Source organism: Oryza brachyantha, chromosome 4, assembly GCF_000231095.2.
Source record: "Oryza brachyantha chromosome 4, ObraRS2, whole genome shotgun sequence".
Classification (NCBI taxonomy): Eukaryota; Viridiplantae; Streptophyta; class Magnoliopsida; order Poales; family Poaceae; genus Oryza; species Oryza brachyantha.
In genome coordinates, this window is record NC_023166.2 from 6,945 (window position 1) to 27,303 (window position 20,359).

A 20,359-nucleotide genomic window follows, 5' to 3' on the forward strand; every position below is an offset into this window, starting at 1 on the left:
GCGCTGGTTTTGATAGTTCATATACAGGTTATATCCGGTTTTGCGGTCTAAAAACAGACCGATAAGCTTATTCCACCTAAAAGTAGAGACCAAACTGTAGATGCCCATACAGCTCATGGCAGGCGGAAAATTATCGACTCACGTAAGCGCTGCTCGTTCTGTACTCATTCCACTCTAGTTGTCTAAGGCTAGCCGCCCAGAATGGCTAATCTCTCATTAATTACTCATCAAGCAGGTACATTGGCAAACTTATAGAAAGACTCTCACAGAGAACAGAAATTATGCTAAGGTCCATAACGAAACCAAGGAGGACATGACAAAACATTGATGTTACAATCCAGTCCTCTTGAAAATTTGCCACTCCCGGTGAGGAAGACGAAGCTAAAATTTGCCAAGGCAAGGAGCACCAAGATCTTACACAGCGGAGTCTTCAACGATGGTGCCTCTGCCCAGTGACAAGGCCAGGCAGTGTGTGCAGAAACGAGCCGACAAATCACTGCACTGTGGGCGGGCAAGGGCCTCAGATGAGGTTGATAGAGTCCCGGCCGTAGATCTTGAGTGAGCTTCACCGGGCCGGGCCAATAAATCCATTCCCCGAGGATCAATCTTGGACAAGCCGAGGAAGGGCAGCACCCGTAGGAGACGAGCATCGCTGGAGGATCTTGATAACACCAGCACCTTAACAGTACCTGCAGATTGAACATGAACATGAGAGAAGAAAAGGAGGGGGGATACACTCGCCGGTGAGGATACCGACGAGGGACGACAGCCATCACGGTAACATCCACATGGGAAAGACGGAGCACCGCTCCAGGTCGTGCCATGGACAAATCGCTCGTCAGAGCGATGGGCAACGGCCGAAGCAAGCTCTGATTATTGAACTAAAAACAACATGATACAAAGATACTAGTACCAACACAGGCGGGTCCCCCTCCAACTCGTCGCTGGCGAAGAACCGGGAGGGGGCGGGGGGCAAATCGATATTGGAGTCCTTTAACTCTATTATTAAAAAAAGTTGATGTTTATTATAGACATCTCTACGCCATCTTATCGTCCACTTCTTTTGAAAAATAACCTCACACGTGGGACACACACGTGGGACACATAGGAAAATTACCACCACTGCCCACTCCTCTCCTCCTCCTCCTCCCGTGGTGCTCCCTCCCGTGCTCCCCCTATCGGTGGAACCCTAGCCGCCGCCGCCGCCACCGGAACTCACTGCCGAGCCACCGCCACCGCCGGACCGGCCAGATCCGGCGGACGCCCGCCTTGCCGGAACGTCGCCGCCCCCGGAGACCGCCGCCGAATCCTCCTCCCTCCCGTGCGCCACCCGGCGGGCCGGCGCGCTCATGCGGCCAGCCGGCGGCAGGGGCGGCGCGCGTGTGCGGCCACCCGACGCTCCGGTCGGCCCGCCCGTTCGGCTACCCGAGGCCGGCCCCCGCAGCCCAGGCGGCCTCCTCTCCTCGATCTCCTTTGCGGACCGGGGCGGCAGCCCTCCTCCTCCCGTGCGCCAGCCAGCAGGGCGGCGCGCCCGTGTGGCCAGCCGGCGTGGCCGCCGGCGGTGAGCCCCCAAGCAGACATGAAGCCCATCGTGTGGCACATTGGCACTGCATCGTGCACCAGCACGTCGGCCTCGACTGCAACCAGGCCGTCGTCGACGAGTGTGTCGAGAAGCTCAAGAGGGTGCTCGAGGTGTACGAGGTGAGGCTGTCGTCAGCCGCGGGCTCGGGCTCCCCCGGCCCCGGGTACATCGCCGGCGGCGGCCGCGTCGGCCTCGCCGACCTTAGCCACCTCCCGCTCATGCACTACTTCACGGCGACGGAGTACGCCGGCGTGCTCGACGCGTACCCGTGCGTGAGGGCGTGATGGGAGGCGCTCCTGGCGAGGCCGTCGGTGAAGAAGGTGATGGCCGGAATGCCGCCGGATTTCGGGTTCGGAAGTGGGAACTCGCCGTAGTGCCTGATCGGATCATCGATCTGAATGCTGCTCTGGTTCTGCAAAACCCGTTTATTTGTGTTCGAGTGTTTTCGTGAGAATAATATGTACTCCCTCTATGGAAGAATTATAATGTTACCAAAATATTTGCTTTGTTTAATTTACTTGATGACTAGCAAATATGTACGTTGCAACGAGATTTTAAATTTAAAAAATATCATTAATATGTTATAATCAATTAAAGGAGGACCCTGAAATATAAATTTACAAACAATTTTGGCCCTATAGACCCAACAACTTGCGAATTTTCTGGAATTTTCTTTTATTTCTTAAAATTTTCCGGAATTATGAGCCAATTTTTCATGATTTTCATGAATTTCTAGACACTTTATAATTTAATTACGAATTTTCCTACTTATTTCCTGATTTAAAATTAGTTCTGTCATTTTCTAAATTTTCTTACTGATTTTTCATATTTATTTATTGTTTTAAATTTATTTTTGTCATTTATTTGCTAATAAGGGCAAAACCGTCTTTTCATAGCTGCATTTGCACCGTTAAGTCCCCATCCATTCAGAATGTCATGTAGGTAAAAGAAATTTTACGTGATGGCATAGACATGTCTATAAATTTTTTGTGGCACACAGGTAAACATCAACTTTTTTAATGGCACAGGGGTAAAAGACTCTCAATATTGCTTGAAAGAACTCGCTGGAATCGCGATAGGGAAGATAAGCTACAGTGCGAAGGAGAGGGTTTGAGATCTGAGTGTAAGTGAATTCATAAACATTAACTGGCTTAGAAAACATGAACATGATAAAGTCATCAGGGCGGAAGAATGACTTCTGAACATAGATTGGTGTTGTCCATCGGAGAGGATGAGTGAGCGGTGGAGACCCTAACTCGGTGTGGTCGATCATGGTTGGGGTAGCGACGGCCTTTGGGTCGTCGGCGGCACTGTCTTGTCGTCGGTGCACTTATCGTCGTCGGTGCTGGGAAGATGGAAGGCGACAGCCTCTAGATCGATCCAGCGCTTGGGAGGATCGACGATGTGGGGAGGTTGAGTCACGTGAAAAGAATGAACGTCGTAGTCACGTTGCTAGCTCCTCCCCTTTTATATAGCGTTGGTCGATCTAGGGCTGCAACCAGAATTCGGTTGTGCCTCCCATCGTGGCGTGTAAAGATCGGATCTACAGTTATCCTTAGTCAAACAGAACGTTACGTATTAATTTTCGTCATTATTTGTTTCCAAATAAACAATTAACACACACTTTTATCTTTCTGTTTATTTTAGCCTGATAGATCACATTCCAACATTCTCTCCTTTGATCGTTAGGCTAATCATTAGTCCGCTCTCAATAAAAATTAGTACAAAGAGATAATGAGTAACAACGGTGAATCAAAATCCCATTGTGACTCACGTACCTACTATGCACCAACTTTACTTTGATAGGATAGCACTTCAATTATTCATTATGGAAGTCGGTTGCCTTATAGCCCTTTGCGTTCATGATCACATACCTTTTATTAAACCCATGCCGGCTACATGTACTTGAAATTTAATGGGTGGTAAGCCCTTCGGTAGTGGATCCACGAGCATTTGCGTAGTACTTATGTGCTCCAAATTAATTGTGTGATCATGAACTCTTTCTCGCACAACTAGATACTTAATGTCAATGTGCTTGGCAACGTCACTTGACTTGTTGTTAGCAAAGAAAACCGCGGCCTTATTATCGCAGTATAACTTTATTGGTCTAGAAATGTTGTCGACCACCTTTAGTCCGGGTATAAAGTTTTTCAGCCACATGGCTTGCCCATCGGCCTACATGCCACAAATTCAGCTTGTATAGTCAAAGTTGTAGTGAGTGTTTGCTTGAGCTTTTCCACAATATGGCTCCATTTGCGAGTGTGAAAATATACCCTGATGTGGATCTTCTTGATACTTCACATCCCGCAAAGTCTGAATCTGAATAAGCAATTACCTCAAGGTTATCAGTTCTCTTAAACGTGAGCATGTAATGCTAAAACGCAAGACCTTCTTAACGGCCTTCCAGTGGCCTATTTCTAGATTAGATTGAAATCTGCCAAGTAACCCGGCAACAAATGCTAAATCAGGTGTAACATAGTAGAAATTTTAGGGTAAAATTTTTGCGAAAGTGTTTTTAAAAGTTTCGTTCTTTGTTTTCTTGAGTTGGAGCTTCTAAATTCTCCTATCCTTTTCTTTTATCTTTTCGTTCATCACCGTCCACTCAATTCTCAACTATCAAATTCAAATTTTCCGTTAACACTCCCATATCAAACCGGCGCCACCAAAATCTTAAACCCTACATCCTCTGCTCAAAATAGCATAAATCTAAATCTCCCATATTCATATTCTATTTAAATATCTCAAATATTCCAAACCAATATCAAACTATAAGTCCCGAGTTCATCTATTTTAAAATATCCGTCAATATTACGCGAACCATCGTTCCGTTCGCCATTTAAACTTCTGAGAATTCTAAAATTTTAAATTTTCCCCGACGATCTCGCGTGGATCGTCGTTTTGTTCATCCATCCATTCAGCCCAACCCAGCCAGCTCATTTTCCATCTCTCTCTCTCGCACGCAGTCTCTCCTTCCCGAGACTCTCTCTGTTCTCTTCCGTGTGCGCCGTCGCCGTTTTGCCGAACTTGCCACGGCCACGCAGCTGCTTGAGCCACGCCAGCGCCCACGCGTCGTCGTCGGACGCGCGCCTCGCCATCGACGTAGCCGAAACCGACTCATGTCGAGTCAGTCGTCATCCCCTCGCGGCTGCCTCTCCATGCCACCGCCTCTGTGTCACTCGACAATCTTCCCCCCTCTTCATCCTTTCCGACCACCACCCACAGAGAAAAGTGAGGCCTCTACCTCCTCTTACTTTCCCCTCGAATCGTTGAAACTCACATCGCTGAAGACGCCGTCTCCGATTCCGTGACGCCGCCGGTCACAGTGCAGCCGCCGACGTCGTTCTTCAAAATTCGTCGGCCTTGTTGTCTCTTCTTCCAAATCAAGGTATCCATCACCTTCGCCTTAACAGTGTGCCTCTTTCCCCTCACTTTCCCGAGCCAAATCGCCGCTGGAACCCACCGGCGCCGCCGCCGGCCGTCGCTCCCCTGTTCTACCTTTACCGGCGCCGCTGCTCCCAGCCGTCCCGGCCTCGGCTGATGCTGCAACAAGCTTCACCTCCCTTCCCTGGACCTTCCCCGGCCGCTTTCCTCACCGGAACTACCGCTGCCATGGCCGTCGCCGTCGTCCTGCACAGACCGCCGACGTCGGCCATCTCGCCATCGTTCTGGACGTCGCCACCGAGGGGAATGGAACCCCCTCGGCTCCCTGACCCCGCGCTCATCTCCCTTGGCCTCCCCACTACCCTCCTAGCCACTAGCTAGCCCCTCCTCTGTCGCCTGCACAGGAGAACGGAGAAAGAAGAACGAGAGAGAAAGAAGAACGACGAAAGTACGGAGGAGAGAGAAAGGAGGAGGAGGAGGAGGAAAAAGGAAAAGGAAAGAAAAGAAAATAGGAAAAATAAAATAATAATAATAATAATAATAATAACAAAAGGAGAAGGGGAAAATAAAATAATTGGAAGAAAGGAGGAGGAGGAGGAGAAAGAAAAAGGAAAGAAAAGAAAATAGGAAAAATAAAATAATAATAATAATAACAAAAGGAGAAGGGGAAAATAAAATAATTGGAGTCTATTAACGCCAGAATGGATAATTGTCGCTGGTGGTTAAACTGTGATTAAACACCGAATCGAACAGGAAACATGACAATCGAATAGAAAACTAGATATAATACGACTCGGATTCAGCCGACAGAGTATGGATCGGATAAGAAATAGAGACCGATTGGGTCTAGAATGTTACAGATAGATTTGGGAATAATCAGAGTCCGTGTAATTTAATTTTATCTGTTAGTTAGAGTTAATTTAGAATTTTCTTTTATCTATAAGAGAGTTAGAGTCCAATATGGACTTGTATGTTAGAGAGTCTAAATAGGAGTTTGTTATTTCTTTTGATCTGTTAAGAGTTGTATGTCGTGTCCAACACAGCCTAGCCTCCACCCGAGGGTATAAATATGTATGTCCGGAATCATTGTAAATCATCTACAATCAGATCAATCAAATTTCGGCGCATCGGCACCCTCTTGTTCGAGGTTCTCAACTCCGGCGGAACTTGACACCTGACGCGGGGCTACATCGCTTTGATCCCCGGCGGAGGGGTAAGTCCTACGTTTCGCCAGGCCACGGTAATCGCATCGGCTAAATTAGGACTGTTTCGGTTAGGTCTAATCTTTTAATCTAGTTGTGCGATTGCTAGTTATCGTATCAGTTTTAATTTAAATCACTTTCGTGTTTTGAGTTGATCTAGTCAACCACTTTGGGTGATCTACATTGGTTTGATATTTGATGTTTGACATATTCAATCTAGTAATGTCTCGGTTCGGTCCGATCTAGTAGATTTCATTTGTCAGATGGTTTATATCAGATTAATGTATTTTGCTTATAGTTTTATCGGAGTACTAGCCGATAAGTTACCGGTCATCGGCTCGTTGGCTTGATAGCAATCTAGATCTGTTTAGTATCTAGCCTGACATTGCTAGGCATAATCTTGAACTATCTCGGTTGGGTCCAATCTTTTATGATTATTCTTAGCAATCTGGGTTACATATTTTATAGACCTCGTTTGTCGGTCGTTTATAGCTGATGATCTTTGCCGATCTACATGCTTATCATATTTACATCAATAGAGTAGTCGATTGCCTTATTGCATTATTTTTATACCAATCGGCTTGATTTAGTTAGATCGACAGTAATTTATATTGCATCGGCCTATGAGAATTACATGCAAATTGGATTTAGCCGATCACAGCAAAGCATTCATTATTAATTGTTCCAAGTAATTCATCGGTTTATTTATTAGCCTTATCGATCTTCATGTTTTCTATAATTATATCGTGTTCGACTGCATACTGTCTTGGTTAAGTCCAATCTATGTATTTTTGGTTTGACCTGGTTATAGGGGCTTTTCCGATCGATTAGGATTAATAAGTAACTTGGGGGATTACGCTAGTCTAATACTTAGTTCAAATCTATTTCTATTTATATTGAGTTTCTAACCGATCCAAGCTTTTAACAGCTGGTTGCTTAGTCCATCGTCTAACCGGTGCAGCATCAACATCTGATCAGCTCAATTATTAGTTATCTATCGGCTTGTTTTACTGTTCATTTTGTCAGTTGCCAGATCAAACTAACTGGTACGTCCGCGCACTTTAAGATTTAGGTCCTGCACTGGAGCTGTCTAAGATTGACTACTAGGCATTGGTGTGTGACACATCAACGTTTAAATTTTGACGTCAACACCATCCTAATTTATTTTTCCATTCAAAATAAATCCAAAAATTATTTTTTCTTCTATTTGAATAATTCTTTAACCTTTGAATCTTGGATTTAAAATCTAAAACCATCATTCAACTCCTTGAGTCACTTTGAAATCAATGGCGATACCTTCGCCACCATCCGAAATTTCGAAGACATAACCTAAATTCTATATTCACCCTAATATTCCCTAATATTCACCCTAATATTCCCAAAAATTAACTCCTTCAATTATTCTCGATCCAAATGGCATTGATTTCGTCGCCACCCAAGACTCAGAAGTCGTAACCCTAATTTTGATGCTAGGGTTTTACTACTCACTGATAACGCCGAAACTATCTGAAATCATGGACTATTATTTGATTAGCCACTCTGATATATTATATAATCATGCAGTCAAATCTGGAGTTCATCCAAATGTATCGATCATATTTGAAGCGTCGATTCCATATCAATTCCTTCAATATGATCTTATTTGATTCGCTTACTCTTTTGTTATATACATCAAATCACGTACAATTTAAATTATTGATTTATAGATTTAATTCAATAGCTCAGCAGTCTACCATCATTGGCTAACCATTCCTTTGAATTGAGCCAACCATACCTCATCCATTTATTCTCTTTCAATACGCATTTTAATTTTAAATGCGTACGCAATTCACGCGGTTAATTTGTTTCCAATTTAATCATTTGGAACCATTCACCGACTATAAACCCATTTATATTCCTTTATCTACATCAATTTACATGTCCATAATAATATCTTGGGTTAAACACCAAGTCTACTGGGTGTTTAACACATGAGATCACCCACTCATTTTATAAGGCCATATATGATCATGCCAAAACTATCCCACATCTTAGTTCTAGTTTTCACCATTTTTGTCTTGCAACTATAAGCCTTAAACCATATCTATCCAGACCTTTAACTATAATCTTATTCTTCGAAACAACCAGAGCCTATTCAAATCCATCCCTACTTCAATTTGTTATGATATCTTTTAGAACCACTGCTTCAATAATTGTCATATAACTATGACCTCACAGCTCATACGTACATTAACCTAGCCAACGACATCTTCATGAATCCAAGTTTCCATTGTTTATCACAAAATAACCTCATCAGACTTATCGTTTTCTCTTTCGACACACGACCACAAAGCCTCTCCCATGTATAGTTTAAACTCTCATTCCTATCCAATGGCTCAGTAAGTTTTAGCCTCGAACCAACCATTGTCTATCTGTATTTCATTTTATTCGAATCAACCTTGTCTTGAGTTATACTCGGTCTTTATTATGTGGTGTTTAAATCAAACTCGCAAAATGCGATGCCACATAAAATCATAACACATTCCCTTGGTATCTCTTACTTCCAATATCTATCATCCACCACTCTTATCCTAGATCGTAACCATCTAACTATACAATCATGATCTTAATCCTAGATCAGTCTAAAGGTCTAAATCATAATGAGCCACAAGTGTCATTACAATTCTGAATGAATCCTTCTTTGAGACGAGAGAGAAAGTTTCATTATAATCAATCTCTTCTCTTTGTGTGAAGCCTTTGCCTACAAGCCTTGCTTTGAACAGTTCGATTTTCCCTTTGGAGTCATACTTAGTTTTGTAGACCCATTTGCAGCCTACCTTTTTGGCTTCATCAGGAATTTCTACTAAGTCCCAGACATTATAAGTGCTTATAGACTTTAGCTCATTCTCCATGGCTTCCTGCCACATTATAGAGTTTTCGCTCATAATGGCTCCCTTGAATGTCGTCGGATCATCCACCTTTCCTATATCATACACGTCTTCATTCATGTATATAACATAGTCGTTAGAAATGGTAGACTTTCTTTCTCGCAGTGATCTTCTAGTGGGCTGAGGTTCATCATTTTCAACGGGGGCGTGTTGAGGTTCCACTGATTCCTCAATAGCAAGTCGATCCAGCGCTCGTGAGGATCGACGATATGGGGAGGTTGGGTCACATGAAAAGAATGAATGTCGTAGTCACGTTGCCAACTCCTCCCCTTTTATATAGTGTTGGCCAATCTAGGGCTGCAACTAGAATTCAGCTGTGCCTCCGGTCGTGGCGCGTAAAGATCGGATCTACAGTTATGCTTAGTCAAACAGAATGTTAGGTGTTAATTTTCGTCATTATTTGCTTCCAAATAAACAATTAACACACACTTTATCTTTATGTAGATCACATTCCAACACTGAGCACTCTAGTTGTTGAGGGGTAAGGTGGACAAAGTGTCGAAGTATACTCGGTTGTTGGCACGCTTCGAGTAAGACTTTTGAGTACGGGAATGAATTCAAGTAAATTCTTGTCTTTGAAGACATCAGTGGCGTGAAACAATTCTTTGTACGAGAACCGGTGTGTTTTGAACTCATGCAGTCATCCTCCCAGTCTTGATGCAGCTCAGCGTAACGCCGCTTCCTCCAGAAGAAGAAGAAGACAGCGGAAGGTGCAGCAGCAACGAGCAGCGCCGAGACCAGGGGCAGCACGATGTCCAAGAGCTTGGACCGAGGCTTTGGACCCAGCCGTGGCAGGACGGGGGGAGCTTGGAGAAGTCAAGTTGGGGAGTTGGTCCGTCCAAGCTGAAGCTCCATCCGAGCACGTAGTGGTGCGTGGCCACGATGCCCGTCGCCGACGAGAAGCCGATGTACATCTGATCCGCCATGATACTGGATAGATCGACGAGCGTGGAGAGAAGCGTTCTCGTGGGTTTCTGCACTTTCATTGGAGCCAGCGTCACATTGAGCTGCCTAGCGTTGTCGCGTCTTTGTAGTAGCCAGCGGGTTGGGCCTGCTCCAAGATCAGGCTATTGACATCGATGCCTACGTGGTTGGCATTGATGTCGTGCAACTCAGGGTTCGTGATTGTGTTGAACTCGACTGCCAGGATGCGGTTGCTCGTCGTGCCATTGGTGGCATTGAGGAGGAAGGTACTGGCCAGACATCACCGTGGAGAAGTTCATGGTCGGGGAGACCACGAAGGCGAGGTTGTGGTCACTGACTCCGTCGTGGCTGGTTACGGGGTGAACTTTCTCGGATTGGAATAAATCTTGGCGACCACCGGTAAACCCGATAACCGGTTTCTCTCGGATTTCTTGGATCTCTCGCCGAAAATTCCATCTAAAATTTAATTTTTGAAATAAAATTTATTCCAAAATCCAAATATTGATTAAATTTAAGTTCAACTGGATAAATTTGACCGGCACATTTTACCAACCGGTGGCCATCGAGGAAACCGGAAATTTCGGTGATAACCGCCCGAGAATTTTTTTTTCCAATGGCTAGACACGATGGCGAAGACGAAGTAGGTCGAGAATGATCGCGTTATAGCGGCGGAGTTGTTCATGAAGGGGAGAGGAGTGGGGTGGTACGCGTGGCCTTTCTCCTATTCCGTGGCGTTGGTGAGCGCCAGGAGCCCGGCAGGTGTTACAATGGCGAGGCGTCCAAACTAAGCTTACTGAGGCGAAGCCTTGATAGATAAACTTTCCATCGCCTACGGACGAGGACACATGAGTCATGAGCTGGAGGCTGAAGGATACAATCATGGCTTTGGCTGGCATAGTTTTTCCTCCTAGGACACTTGGGGGCCCTCGTTTCCTCAAAAAGCTTAGCCACAGCTCATTGTTGGTGACACTCGGTGATTAGATCCTTTCACATATATAGATAGAGAGAGAGAGCACGTGAGCGAGCTGCAAGTCCTTATGAAAAGTTCAAATGAGATAAAGGATGTCCATGGCAAGGACTACCACTATTAAGTACAATAAGTATTTATTATTGTTAAACATAATTTGTCCCGAGCGCTTAACACTAGCTAGCACGGCGCCCATCCATATGTAGATCGGAGACAATTCTGCTACAACTTGAACTACTTGATCATTGGCCAGTTTGACATGCAACGGGTGCAAACATATCTTAGATTGTCAATGGAGCACGGCTGTTTGATACCATTCGCTCTCCTGCTTTCTAGAATAAGTTGTTCCACGTCTTCTTGTCTGCCGAAACAAGTGAAAACCAGGTTATTTTCCGGGATCACGTCTTGATGTGTGCTTCATTAAAGAGGGAAGCAAAGTTTTACAGCGACCAGTCACATTAAGACATAAGTCATCCTACCATACAGAGTAGAAGAGAAGTACATCATGGAAATGAGTCCATTAAGGCTCTCTTCTCTCGGTTATACAATAGCTTGTCTCGCCATCCAAATTCACGTGATCTCCAATAACGATGGATAGGTTTCCACTATTGTGTAACTTTAGGTGGGACTCAAACCCATTTTTTTGATGCATTGTCTATCACATTACGTGATAGTCCCTTGGTAAACTGATCTGTCAGATTTTCAGCTGTCTAGACATATTCAAGTTTAAATCCTGTTAATAATTTAAAATGCTATCGGAACATTTTAGAACATTTCGAAAAGCTTCCAATTAATTTAAATTAAATTACATAGGGTTTTCTCCTGAACTTTAATTAAACCAATTATTTTTAATGCATTATTTAATTTTTTTAGCTTGGGAAAAACTTTGGACGTGACAAATCTCGTGCCCAGACTTTCGCAATAGCTGATTGATCTTCCTTTCATTGGATTTTACTTTGACGGCGGTCTTCTTGCAGATTCTAAAGATACCAGAGAGCGCTTTCTTGATGGGAGAAAGCGACCCTGAAGAGCGGCGCTCAGGAACCTATGAGGAAGGTCTATTAGAGACACTAGGCCTCCCTGTCTGTCCAGTGGCACGACGATCCTTGGGAATATTAGGCTTGTAACTGTGATGAATGCACTCGCCCACAAACTTCAGCCCAGTGATTCTCTATCATCAGATGCAAGTAAGGAGCATAGGCAAGCCCACGAGAAGCATCCAGAACAATCTGCTATAGCTCATACTAGATATACTTCATAACAATAAAGGGAGGCGCATTTCTTCTCATGCACAATAACAGAGTGTGATGCCTGGATGTCAGAGTTATCTTGTCCCTACTCTTAGGGGAGATAGTGGTCTTGAGCAGCTTGAGAAGCAGATCGTAATGATGAAGGAGCCCCTTGATCGAGCCAAGTTCCCCCACCGTTATCCGATCAACATAGATAGTGCGAACCTGCTCAGTTGACATGGGTGACTCTGCATGAATGCTTGGCTTGTTCATATCAAGAGCATCAAGGCCTAGAATGGCAGCGAACTGAGACATTGTCACAATATACTCAAACCCTTGTCACTTTATACTCAAACCCCTCTGTCAACCACCTCATCTACTGCTCAGTGCCGTCATCTGAATCTACAAAGAAAACGATGGCATAGAACTAGCCGATGAGCTCTTCACTCCAGTTCTTCTCTAGACACATAATGCCACCGATATCCATATCAAGGCACATCTTGACCACTTGCTTTGCGACAGCATTGTCAGATGCCTGCAAGTAATCCCAATCAATCCACTTCATTTCGGTCAGAGAGTTGGTCCTCCCTAAGAAGACAGAATTGTACCAATCCATCTGGACTATGGTCTTGAATCTATAGTCCACTTCACAAGCATACTATTGCTCAGGTGCTCAGGTGCCTTCAATCGATCACCCCTTGTCCTCCCCATGCAACACAGATAGTCAATACTCTTTCTTGAAGTCTCAAACTGGCCGCAGAAGACCACCACCCTTCTCTTCCTTGCTCAATAGGGCCACCGCTCGACTCATGACGGGGGCGTCGTGAGGAGCTGCCACCAGCCACCTTCTCCTTTTCCTTCTTAGACTTCTTCGTTTTCTTGGCCTTTTTGCCCTTGTTGCGAGGGTGAGGGTAAGACAGGAGAGGCGGTCTCCCTGTTTGAATACGAGTGTAAGGTGGTGATGGGGGAGGGGTCCCAATCACAATCCATGTGCTCTTGCGGATAGCAGCTCGCTTGCCTCCTCCCTTGGTTGCCAATATCTTTTGCTTTGTCAGCTTGCCTCTAGGCAACTCAATAGGAGGTGATTCCTCCCCACTATCAGTATCTGTTCTGTGATATCATGTCTGGCCTTCTGTCACTTTTCATGAGTCATGCCGAGGACACAAAGTACATGAATCAAAAACACAGAAGAAAGGATATATGGTGGAGGATGGAGCCAAAGGGAGTGTTTAAGCTGACTATGGGCCGGATAGTCCAGTCAGGGGCCGGACAGTCTGGACAGAGCTCTCTGTCTGGCAAGCAGACCTGACCTGGATTGTCCGGTTGGGGGGCGGACCGTCTGGTCTAAGTTCGTGGTCAGAACTGAGAAGTCTGGCCAGACAGTTCGGCCTAGAACGGCGGACGGTCCGGGTTAGAACAGATCATAGTGCATGTTGGTAGTAGATCGGTAATCTAGACATCTAGCTAAGTGGTTTTCTATGGTCGATAGATGCTAGAACCTTACAGATTTAAAGATCGACCTAAAACAAGGTGAAAACGCTAAAGACAGATTGAAACCAACACCTGGAGTTTGGAGTCGTCGATTCTGCGTTCGGGGTTGAGTTCCTTACGACCAATGCAGTGAAAAATGTGGAATCCGAAAGCTTTTCGATAGTGGAAACTAAAAATCGCCTCTATGGGGGAAGAGAGGGACTTAGGGTTGGCTGTGAGGGGAAATGAGAGAGAAACTGATCTCTCTGGTCGGCCTGGAACGGTTATAGGAGTCAGGCAGACCGTCCGAGCTAGGGTCCGGACCGTCCGAGCTAGGCCAAGGGAGCTGGTCGGACAGTGTCTCTCAGGACTCAGGAAGAGGCAAATGAGGCAAAGATCCTTAAGCTAAAATCAACCCTTTTTGCAATCTAGAAATCAAGTTTTCGCAAACCACTCAAAAATTTCGCAAATAAGTTTAAAAATAGGACTTTTGAAGTTTGATTTTGGGAATGTTTAAGCCTTACTCCTAGTATTTAAGATCAATTCTATAGAAGAATTGACCTCTAAAAATACGAAGACTCATGTCGTTGTACCATGTGCATGAAATTGACTTTAACTATTGAGTAGTTAAGCCGGTTTTCATGCAATGTTGCGAGAATCTAAGATATTTAGCTCATTCCTCAACTCGCAAAACCTCTTCTCATCTAAAGGTGAATATGTCGGCTAGTTGGTATTTGGTTCTCACATGGGTTAGGGAAATGTCTCCTTTAGTTTTATGGTCCCTCAAGAAATGGTGTCGGATATCGATATGTTTGGTTCTTGAGTGTTGGACCAGGTTGTTGGCAATTTTGATAGCATCTCATTGTCACAAAGGTGGGGGATCCTAGTCATTGTGTATCCAAAGTCTTGAAGGGTTTGTTTCATCCATAGGAGTTGGGCACAACACGCGCCGGCGACTATGTATTCGGCTTCAGCGGTGGATTTTGTTTCTTTGATGACCATGAGACTAGAGACCGCCCAAGGAATTGACAAGTCCCTAAAGTATGTTTTCTATCAACCTTACACTCGGCAGAATCCGAATCGGAATAGCTTATTAGCTCAAAATTACACCCTCTACAATACCAAAGGCCTAGGTTTGGAGTATGAACTAGATATCTTAGGATTTTCTTTACGGCCATCATGTGACACTACTTGGGAGTGGCTTGAAATCTAGCACACATGCAAACACTAAGCATGATATCGGGCCTAGATGAACAAAGGTAAAGGAGTGAGTCGATGATAGAACGATATATCTTCACATCCACATCCTTTCCATTTATGTCGAGGTCGAGGTGTCCATTAATTGGCATGGGTGTCTTGATGGGATTGGCGCCATCCATATCGAACTTCTTGAGAACGTCCTTCAAATACTTTGCTTGCGATAGGAGTGTGTCGTCTTTAAGTTGTCTCACTTGTAATCCGAGGAAGAACTTCAACTCCCCCATCATAGACATCTCGAACCTTTTGGCCATAATTCTACTAAACTCTTCACTAAAGGAAACATTAGTCGAACAAATTCGAGAAAGCTCGCGAGCTTCGGATCAAGCTCAGGCTTGGCTTGTTAGGAGCTCGAGCCGAGCTCGAGCAGCTCACGAGCTTCGAGCTTTTTTTGACAGCCCTAACATCGAGCCGTGTGGAAATAATATCGAGTCATTTCACTGTGGCTTAGGGAAGCGAAATTCATGTGTAATTTTGTCCACTGTTAGAGGAACAACAGGGAGACAACAAAAGGGAAAACAAAAATCAAAACAAGTTAAAAGGGAGAACAGGTGACTGGCCTCTTTGTCTAAAAGACAAAATGCACTTATCTTTGGAGCAGACCACAATATACGCGTGCCATCAATGGTATAACATCGCAAAAAAATTTCATTCTATTGCCTTGGCACATGCCATGAATATTGGAAAAATCATAGAGCTACAAATATACAAGTTAGTTGACATACAGTCAAACTTTTCAACAGAAGTACCTGTGTCATTTGACATTCAGAAGTGCTTCGTTCACCCAGTGTCCCAGTAGGAGTGCTCCATCACATATTAACATCTAAAAGATTCATTCATGAGAATGGGTATTCAACTTTTTGGTAACTCGGTATAAATAGGTAGCATATAAGACACTCATAGACTGACATTGTATGTAGTTAATGATAAATTGCAGGTGACGTCAAAGAAAAGAATATGCTGCCGTATCACAACTGACTACACGATTACCCTCAGATTTTGTACAAATAGACATCACCTACCCACTAAGACCATGAGCAGAAGATGAACTGTACCTGCTAAAGAAAATTGCAGGTGTACTCCACTGCCTCCAAATCGAACCAAACCATCCTCATCTTCAATCAGCTAGCAGTGTGAGTATAAGAGGTTTGGGTGGCTGAGCAGTTGGTGCTAGTGGACATAACAGATAAATACATAACGTTGAGGCATTGACCGAGCTCACAAGATTTCATAGAAGAGTACCCGGTCATTTAGTCCAGCACCATGTCAATAATGAAGAACAGAACTGCACAAGGAGCAGAACTGTTATATCACTAAACAGTTGAAGAAAGACAAACATAGCGGTATTTCGTTTTACCTGTTGTTTAATTGTTCATAGCAGAAGTATGGCACCATAAACATCTGAAATGTAAACGTACGACAGATCAATAAATTTAGGCCATATTGCAAAATGACACATTTGGGTCAGACATTTCCAACTAAAAGAACGGTATATGTTTACATAGTCATTTGCAAGGAAATAACTGTAAACAGGAGTACCCTGGTCTGATAATGAATGCTAAAAGAGAGACCCTATTGACAGTTAAGTGTTGAAGTAACTAAGCTCACTTTTAGAACCAAGGTTGCTCCATTGCAAGTAAAAAAACTGATCTAAAAAACAGACCCTGGTTACACCTGATGAGTCGATGCCAGACCGGTGCATATATAGTGCTGCAAGCTTGAATGGAAACAGTGTGCAAAACAGCAGATACTGATATAGGATTTGACCATACTTCCTTTCCTATCCGTGGATTATACATGCTGATGTTTTAAGATATAAGCCAGATCATATATAGGCATCTGCTTGTGAACAGAAGCATATGCATGCTCACCTATACTCTTCAGTATGACATACACATATGTAAGAGCAATGTGGACAGTCTGGACACATGTAAACACGATGAAGAAACATGCTTGACAACTGGTATTCTTTCATGCCTGCTCTTACTCGTCTGATGACCCTGTAAAATGGAAGTAAATAAGATGAATTAATCGTCGAGTCCGCATGAACACGGAAACTATATAGGATAAATAATTCTTTATTGATGCCAAGACCATCTGAAAAGAAAGGTGGCAAGAAAATATTAACCGATATTGAACCTAAATAGTGCAACCTATTTCTACCTCTACGAAATGAGAAATGGGTTATTCAGAGTTTCAGACACAATGTTGGAACAGTTTCAGCTTACAACATAACACAGTTATTAAGAATGCAATGACTATACATACAGGGTATTTCCATAATGTTGAATGGAGTCTTTAAGTGTTACATTAGATGAGGGTTTAAGAACTATCAGAAGAAAGGGGCGAGATCGTGCATCATCGATATGGACCGCCATTTAGTGGAGGTACTATATGTTTCATAGTTTGATAACAAGGGCCTAACTTCTGTTATTATTTTACAGAAGTATACTACTCCCTCCGTTTCATAATATAAGATGTTTGACATTTTTACTTATAATGTTTAACCATTCGTCTTATTCAAAAAATTATAAAAATATCATTTATTTTGCTTGTAACTTACTTTATTATCAAAAGAACTTTAAGCACGACTTATTATTTTTTATATTTGTACTAAATTTTTGAATAAGACGAATGGTCAAACGTTGCAACCAAAAAAATCAAACATCTTACATTATGAGCGAATTTATCAGTAGTAACAGAGTACTGTGTAGTGTGTACTGACAAAATATCTGGAGTACTGGAAGTCTGTAACTTGACAAAATTACCTGCGATGACCTTCAACAACTTATGCCATGTTACCATCATAGCTGGGGATGAAAATATCACTCTCCAAGGAAACAATATAATGTAATGCTGCCATCTGGGAGGAATGGTTCTGGAAGAACCTGAGATTTGAAGGCAATAATGTCTCTTTTCTTACCTGATCATCAACAATAATGAGTAAATTTTAAATATAGGACACATGAAAAGAATGCAGTATCAGGAGCATTAGAGATGCTGAACTGACCACATTGGGATAAGCTGAGGTAAGGGCCGCCATTCTTCTTTGTCCACCATAAATTTCATCAGCTGCAATGTATACTTGATCACTGCTATCAATGTCCAGTGCCTTCAATACCATTGCGGTCTCCTCTAGTGTTAATGGACGGAGCCCATCTTTCCTCTTTGCATTCGAGTCAATCACCTTCTCTTTCCACCATGGGTAAGCGTATCTTCCGATCTTCAAACACAATGCAGTTGTTAATACAGATTGCAAGAATTTGTCAACAAAATTTTAGATAAAATTTAAATACCTCATTCTTCTGAGCTCATCAGCCTGCTCACTGCTGCAGCCATGTGTGCAGCCAGAGAAGGCGAGCATGTCCATTTCATATCGCAAATGAAGAACCACAAAGGGCCCACTACGACGAAGAATTTGGACCACACACATACCCAGCTCTTCTATTTCAGGGCTAAATCGCAATGCAGCAAAATTGACATGGCATCGCAATTTCTGAATCTCCATAGGCAGCCCATTATTTGCAAGGCAAGCATCAGTTTTGTTCAGATGAAGGATCTTGTACTTCGTTATCAGTGGTAGAATCTGTTGTCCACAAATAAACACTTACGATCCTCCCCTGATCTTGCACATGATTTTCAGTTCATGATGAATAAATCAAGGAAAGTGAGAGATGAAACCAAACCTGATTGTGGTAGTAAGATATATCAGACCAACTGACAGGTGGCATGGAGCGAACAAATGTCAGTTCAACTCTTCTTTTCAGCCTTGGAGGAAAATCTTTCAGTATGCAGACCTCGTCTCTCAATGATGCTATGAAGTAATCCACATCAAATATATCGTTGAACTCACTGTAACAAAAGAATCAAAAGAGGTTGAATCAGGACCATTCTGAACTGAATCCTGTTAAGTGCTGGAACTGCAAAAACATCAGACACCCATGCTTACCTTTTAGAACCATTTAGCTCAGGCATGATCATGATCACAATAAGTCATGAACCAAGTACTGTGTGAAAAAAGGCATAGCAGCAGAAAGAACTTTCTAGTGGAGATCACCTGAAGCGTTTCTGCTCTCCGCAAGAGATGACAGCGTAAGGATCAGAGCTCCCGTTCAAGTTGGCACCGATCAGGTACTTGGCAGAGAGCAGCTGTAGCTGATGCAGAGACACAGACCAACACACCCAGTAAATAATTAACTTACACAGACTTCTGCAATTGAGAGATAGAGTCAATTGACCCTGTAGATTGTAATCAAGGGACAAGCATACCTTGATCACGTAGCCGGTTCTGCCCCGAGAATGAGAGCTACCACCCGGAAGAACAATCTGCAATGCCAACCAAAATTGTATGATCAGTAGGAAGTGCAGTTCCAGTTAAAATAGTAGGAATGGTTTCAGGTTATAGATGTTTTGTTTTTCTCTAAATTTATCTATAAACCAATGTATATATGTTTCGTATATATATGTTCAGATTAATTATTATCCATATGAATCTACCAAAAGCCAAAACATTTTATAAATTGAAACGAATATTCATTACTGCTAATGTGGCTCATACAGTCACCTTGCTGGTCCCTCCAAGTTCAGTGGCCTCCTGCTTCCCCTTTGCCCGCCGCCGGCGACCATCACCATCATCCTGGCGATAGCCCGCGGCTGCAACTGCAAGAGAAGGAGAAGGCAAGGAGTTAGTGCTGGACTGGACCGCCTGGTCGAGGAAGAAGAGAAGCAGCGTGGCGACAAGCAGCGCGGCCACGGAGACGATGACCTGTGCAAAAGCATACTTTGAGGATTGCAACAGACGAAATTTCCTCAAAATCTGTGTCGAACCGGAAGCCTTCTTGGAGAAATATTATTACATGGCAAACCTGGAGACATAGAAAATAAAAGCAAAATGAAATCAACATACATTGCCAAACAACTGAATTCTAAACTTTCATTACCTAAAGTTTGGCATTAGCTTCTAGGATCAGAGGAGCGCTAACCACATGCTATTGCTAAATTTGAACCGCAAGCAAGGTAAAAAAGGCCCAGAAAACTCTCAAAACCACAAAAAATAGGTAAAGTTAATTGGCACAACTGGATAAACAACTTAAAGCATCATCTTAACTCTATCTCCCATGCATATCAAGATAGAAAACAACTGCATTTGGAGGCTAACCACTGAAATATTTGCAGTCAAACAGTCCAGTTGAGTTAACATTTAAATAAATGATAACCCATCTCCCACAAGATTGGCGTGCCCAACTGTTAGCATCGATCCCAACCAGTTCGTTGTTACACAATCAGATTCGACTTTTCCAAAACTTGATTTCAGAAGCGGAACATTCTAAGACCAGCTGTAATTACTCTGTTATCAGTGCTTACGTAGATCCAAGGAAGAATGCCATGATTCAATGACTCCATTACTTTGACGGAGGCTA

At 43.4% G+C, this 20,359-nt stretch overlaps 1 protein-coding gene and 1 pseudogene across 1 annotated transcript; one reads left to right on the plus strand and one right to left on the minus strand.

The window, feature by feature from the left end:
* The first annotated feature begins 436 nt into the window (after nucleotides 1–436).
* On the plus strand, nucleotides 437–1,956 carry LOC121054255 (annotated as a pseudogene).
* A 13,530-nt stretch (nucleotides 1,957–15,486) lies between these two features.
* On the minus strand, nucleotides 15,487–20,359 carry LOC102714008 (rhamnogalacturonan I rhamnosyltransferase 1-like). The gene is made up of 13 exons (XM_015835856.2): nucleotides 20,304–20,359; nucleotides 19,705–19,804; nucleotides 19,504–19,598; nucleotides 19,209–19,265; nucleotides 18,997–19,094; nucleotides 18,626–18,791; nucleotides 18,236–18,525; nucleotides 17,950–18,162; nucleotides 17,708–17,862; nucleotides 16,811–16,939; nucleotides 16,297–16,340; nucleotides 15,995–16,224; nucleotides 15,487–15,762 (listed from the first exon to the last, which is right to left on the minus strand). Exons 1-8 carry the CDS (start codon nucleotides 20,340–20,342, stop codon nucleotides 18,123–18,125), a joined length of 885 nt encoding a protein of 294 aa, XP_015691342.2. The 5' UTR covers nucleotides 20,343–20,359; the 3' UTR covers nucleotides 15,487–15,762; nucleotides 15,995–16,224; nucleotides 16,297–16,340; nucleotides 16,811–16,939; nucleotides 17,708–17,862; nucleotides 17,950–18,122.

Bases quoted from the DNA above. Each gene is read 5' to 3' on its own strand.
- LOC102714008 (XM_015835856.2), bottom strand. From the start codon at position 20,342: ATGGAGTCATTGAATCATGGCATTCTTCCTTGGATCTAC. The intron at 19,805-20,303 runs GTAAGCACTGAT...CTATGTCTCCAG, and splicing joins GCATTCTTCCTTGGATCTAC to GTTTGCCATGTAATAATATT. The intron at 18,163-18,235 runs GTATTTAAATTT...TTGTGTTTGAAG, and splicing joins GATGAGCTCAGAAGAATGAG to ATCGGAAGATACGCTTACCC.